This window comes from Stegodyphus dumicola, chromosome 1 (genome assembly GCF_044657685.1).
Source record: "Stegodyphus dumicola isolate Sdum_Otavi_A_Nest chromosome 1, ASM4465768v1".
In the NCBI taxonomy this organism is placed as follows: domain Eukaryota; kingdom Metazoa; phylum Arthropoda; class Arachnida; order Araneae; family Eresidae; genus Stegodyphus; species Stegodyphus dumicola.
Window position 1 is genome coordinate 7,490,347 of NC_140768.1, and position 6,000 is coordinate 7,496,346.

Below are 6,000 nucleotides of genomic sequence, written 5' to 3' on the forward strand. Positions count from 1 at the left end.
TCAGTATTTTTTCATACCATATCATATATTTTTATTTCATATCATTGTGATTTTGAATAAAGTAAACCTTTTTTAAAATACTTATTTTCTTTTCCCAAAATTGAAAAATGTAAGGAGATAACAAAAGTGATCATACACCAAATTACTTTCGTAAAATTTCATAAAGTTAGCATCTGCAAATTTTTGTGTTTCATTCACTTGGGTTTATTCTTTGCTAGCTTACTTTATTATGTTTAATAATTTTTAATTCTATAGAGAGATGTAATTTTTTTTAAGTTTCACTCTTAAAGATTTGCGACTGCTAGGAATCTGGATAATGGAAACTCTACTGAACATGTACAAAGACAAGCAAAGTGAAAAAAGATAAAATCTTACCTGTCATCCTCAGTGTCTGCTCGTCGTTTTAGACTCCTCCTAAATGAATAAAATGAAAAACTGAGTATTACAAATAAGAAATATAGTTTCATATTATGTAATAATGAAAATTGCAGTTTTCTATAATTAAAAAAGTTTGTACAATTCTGTTACCGGAACCATATCAAATCGCAGCCACAGTATACCCACTAAAGCACCAAATCTGGCACACATGTGCATTTAATAAAACTGCACATAAATTTAGATTTCTCTGCAAGTGAATTTAGACTGCACCTTAAATTTAGATAGTTCTATGCCCATTTTCAAATTTTGCTTACATATACTGTCCCAGAAAAAAAAAAAGAAAATTCAAGATTAGTTAATATTTAAAGTTTAATTTGAGCAATGCAATGCATAAAATGCATGACAGAATTTTTCAATGTCAGGAAACTGAAGAAATGAGCAGTGTCCTCGCCGAGACTCGAACCATGGACCTCTCGAATACGCACCGAGCGTGCTGACCCTTACACCTTGAAGGCATGCTAAGAAGGCGAGAGAAATACCTTATATATGTCTTTACATTTTATTAAATGTTAATATTACATTTTTGATTATTAAAATTATTAATTATTTAATTTTAATAATAATTTAAAAGTTTAATTATTATTTATTTTTCTAGTCATTTTGTGTATTTGTTTATTTTTGTTCTTTCCCGATAGTTTTACATAGGGCTCCAGCACTTCTAATTTTAGAAATTAAGCCCTCACACCTGCTTCAAAATAACCTAATGACTCTACAGCTTATCGGTGCAAAAACTGAGCTACTTTTAAAAAGTAATCTTTTTAGTAATATAGTACATGTTTAACATCAATTATAAAGGTTTAAACAACTGTTTTTACTAATAGTTTCTACAAATATTTACACCATCAATGCAACTAAGGAAAATCATTTAAATCCAAAATAGGATTTGCAGGACCTGCATTGTGTTCTGCTCCTACGAGTCCAGTGCCACATATACGTAACATTAAAACGGAATGATTTATTTGAATTTTTAAAAGACAGTAAATGGAGCTAAGTGGTAATTGTTTTCACAGGGCATTTGACCTTCATGTACTGGCATTAGTTTCTGTCTTGTGTTTCTGGTTTTGAGAGATTTATTGAAAAAAAAACAACTGGTTTTGAGAGATTTATTGAAAAAAACACAAACTGGAAATCACTGCTCTTTATAAGTGTGCCTGTAAATTAAAAAGTAACAGGCGTTTGTTTATTTCGTTACGATTTTTTTTTTTTTTCTATTTATTTTGAAGCTTAACATAAGCTTTCTTGGTTAATTAAAAAGTAACTTTACAACATCATTACAGAACGGAAAAGACTATCAGCTTTCTCAACGGATAATGCATCTTGCTCGCATTTCTCAGGAAAAAAGACTGCATTTTTGTTTTTCTTACTCAATTTAACAAGTCATTATATATAGTGTCTTGAATGATCATTATACTTTGGTATATAATGTATTTACTTTAAATATAATGTAATTATATATAATGTATATATTGATGTGATCTGTAACGGATATCCCACCAGTGGGGGTTTTTCCTTGATCACTTTCCAGTCATCGTGGTTTTCGATTTAGAAAAACAGGAAGTTTTCTAATATAAACCTGATGTCACACAGTGTTCGAGGTTTAAATATTTCCGAGTGTCTTTTGAAGAAGCTTTGGGACATGTGCTGGGCATTCACTTTCATTCTGTTAGCCATGGCTAAGAAACCTTACTTAAAAACTTAAAAATTTGTCCAAAATCACCAGACACTCTACCTTTCCGTCTAACTGGAAGACAGTTTCTGAAAATTTACGTTGATGAAAAGGTAATAAAGGTAAGAGAAGATGTGTTGTGTTCGCTAAAACCAAGGAAAAGCGAAAGTAAACAACGTATTTTTAGTGTGAAATACGCAATGTTGGAACAGTCCAACATAATTCAAAACAAGGATCCACATACAGATGTGGATCCTTGTTTTGAATTATTTCACACACAGCAGAATTTTTAATTCAAGTTTTAATTGTTTAATTTTTTTTTAATTTTGTATTTTAAATTTCTTTTTATGTTTACAGTATTTATTCCTGTGTATAGTTATGATTTTAGTATTTTATCTGTTTAATTTATTTCTATTAATGTGATATTCTTTATATTAATACACATTAAAAACAAGTACATTAAATACGCAACTTCAAAAATTGAAGTCATAATATCAAAATGCTGATTTTATACTTTTTTTTTTGCAGGCTTTCAAACTGGAAGATCTACCCTGCATTCATTATCTAATATTAAGGAAATTTTATTAACCAATAGAATGAGGGCCAACATACAGCATTTATCAGTATAGACCTCAAAAGTGCATTTGATAACTTACGGTGGCCGGCTATTATCCAAGCTCTTAAGGAAGCAAACTGTCCTATCGATATATACAATATATTCAAAAATTTTTACCTCTCAGATCGTCCCCTTCTTCATAATAATTGAACTATTTACAAGGACCCTTATTATGGAACATCACTTTTAACAATGTAGTTGAAGCTCCTTGGCCCAGTCATAAAAAAGTTCTAGCATATGCAGATGATGTAGCTCTCTTCGTTACAGGAAATACGAATGAATAATTACAACGAAACTCAAATGAGGTTTGTCACCTCTTATACCAACGATGTTCCAAGCTAAAACTTGAAATAGCCAATCTCAAATCTTATTGATTAATAAAAAAGGTGGATCCCTTACATGACAACTTTGTATTACCATTAACAGAAATCGTGTTAAAATAGTTAAAAACTTAAAATACCTTGGAGTCATTTTTGATAATAAATTAACTGGATTAACCATATTCTGGATCTTAAAAAACGGCTAAAAACCTAAAATTTATGCACAGATGAAACTGGGGCATCAAGCCACATCTTCAAAAAATCTTTTTGAAATTAGTCTCTGAAAAAATAGTCACCTATGTTGCAGCTATTTGGGCTCAGCCAATGCAAGGACATAAAATCAAGCATCTCCAATGTATTCAAAGACCATTCATTTTAAATATAACCAAAGGCTATTGCACTATCATTAAATCTATACAAACAATCCTCCGAAATAATGAACAACTGAGGCCCCGACTTTCGTGGATAAAAGCACACTTCGGAAATATTGGAAATGAGTCACCTATCACCTCTCTCATGTCAAAAGCAGTTGCCTAATAGTCAATCCACATTTGGTTAGTTACATTTCTCGACGTGGCCCATTCCCTGCTTACTTCACAAAGCATGGCATTTCTCATACTGACCATTGCTGTTGTGGCAAAGTAGGTACTCCAGAACACTATATTGCTGGTTGTCCATTAACTGAAAACTCCCACATCCCAATTCCATCTTCCAATACCCAAGCTTTCTGCAAATTTATGATCCACCAAAAACATCTTATAAATTCAGTTTCCAAAATTATGCTAAAGTTATTCCACCTTGGTTCAGACCTCTGTCAAACATAAATATCTTATGAAAACTCTTACATCGCAATACTGAATACAGGAGTGGTGTGTTTTTAAGTACTGGATTTCATGAGATAGTATTGTACTTTCTTTATCTACCACCAATTATGAACTCTTGTATTTTATTAGGAATTTTTAATGAACTTACAATTATAACGGTATGAACTATAAACATACCATATACATGATCTACTGACTAAGAATCATTATCTTTGAACTATATGAACTTTATTTTACAGATAAACTCTGAACATTATGATAAACTACAATTTATTTAAACTTTAGAACTATTTATATTTTAGAAACTTAAATTTTTTGATATATTGAACTATCTGAACTCTTTATTAGAACTACCTGAACTACGTATATGAAATATATAATGAACTATAGTCAAAAGTCTTTAATCCAGACTCGTCAGGACTTCGGCAATTCCAGATTATCGGTTTTTCCGGATTATAGATCATCAGTTTGAATCTGGTAAGATGGCATGCAGAAATCATAAAATTAAAAATATGAAACCATAATTTATGAAATAAAGAGCAATTATGATCTAAAGGGTATCAAAATTTACAAAAAAAAAGCTTAATATTTATTTGTTTACTTTATTAAACATTTCTTTCACAGCGGGCATGCGTAAAGCATACATTACGCACAGCCGAAATTAGAAAATTGCAAGCAGAAAACTACTTGATGTGTATTCCTGATATTTATAATGACGAGGAATTTGATTTAAATCATATCAAAGACTGAGTACATCAAAATGAAATACTACATTTAGTAAGGAATTATAAGCAGAATAAAATAAAAACATCTGCCCTAAAGATAAGGATAGTGCTGACAGATCAACTTCGTGGGAAAGTTTGTAGCTCTGAGGTCTGGATTATAAATCATTCCAGATTATGGATGTCCGGATTAAAGACTTTTGACTGTATGTTTTTACATGAACTGTATATTTGCAAAATCTATTTGAACTATATATATGAATTACATAAACATTACTTACAGACTTTGAACTACAGATTTTGTACTATATCTATAGTCTTATATACTTTGAATACAGACTTTGAACTTTAGACTTTGAATTACAGATTTTGTACATATATTTTGTTCTAAATTACATACGAACATCATTATCATACCAGACTGATGTGTTTCATAAAATATTCTTCATTACTACCATTTCTTTCTGTCATATTTTATGTTGAAAATTACGTTCATTAATTAATAAGTTATGTCATATATTATGTTTAATTTTTTGTATTATATTCAAAATTCTGTACATTACTATTTTACTATATTTTGCTCAAAATTTTTGTATTACATTGTAAATAATGTATCTGTTTTGTTAATATCAATAAACGGCTGGGGTTCGGATAGGTGGATCGGTGATGTCTCTGTGGCCATTTGTGTACTCAGTCCTGAGGTGTGGATTAGAACGTCGACTGGCATCACTGTGTGGTGGCATCTGGTGTGGAGCTTCCTGTAATCTCTGTGCTATACTTTGCTACCCTTGGATGCTCTAGATAGTGGGAAGATAGCACTAAACCAATTTACCAAATGGTAGAAGAGTGGTGCCCTTCTTCCCCAATTCTTGTCTTTCCTTCTATGTCATACAGATACATGAGTGATACATATGAGTGACAGACGCGTTTCTTTGAGCTCTTGTATTATGATTTTTTTATACTGTGGACAAATTGTGATACCATAAGCGAATTTTATATCATCGTAAAGCCCTACTCGAGAGGAATACACTGATACCACCTGCTAGGCAATAGAATTAATCATGGAAAAAGTTATTAATTAAGCAAACTGAAAATCTTCGCAGATTGGACTTGTAACTAAACAATGTAATTCAACAATGAAGTAATGCAATGTCTGGGTATGTGTTTATAATTCAAAATTTTACAAAAACGTTTTTAATTCATAATTGAATTATCGAAAAAAAATTTCTCTATTTTGTGATATAACTTCTGTTCAAATATATATAGAGTTTCCAAAATTACAGCACTTTTCATAAAATTTCATCTAAATAATAATATTTTTAAAAATTGATAGAACTTCATTATTTGTACCATTCACGCAACAGCTGTGTTGATAGCTCATGCATATCTTTCAGTAATATCTTATTTTAAATAA

At 30.6% G+C, this 6,000-nt stretch overlaps 1 protein-coding gene across 1 annotated transcript in view; it reads right to left on the reverse strand.

Moving 5' to 3' along the window:
• LOC146999040 (uncharacterized) overlaps positions 1–5,486 on the reverse strand; it is a 92,167-nt gene extending 86,681 nt beyond the window's left edge. The window contains exons 1-2 of the mRNA XM_085812245.1: positions 5,419–5,486; positions 376–414 (exon numbers count right to left, since the gene is read on the reverse strand). Coding sequence (XP_085668371.1) covers positions 376–414; positions 5,419–5,486 — 107 coding nt within the window. The remainder of the gene's footprint in view (positions 1–375; positions 415–5,418) is intronic.
• Positions 5,487–6,000: the final 514 nt, after the last annotated feature.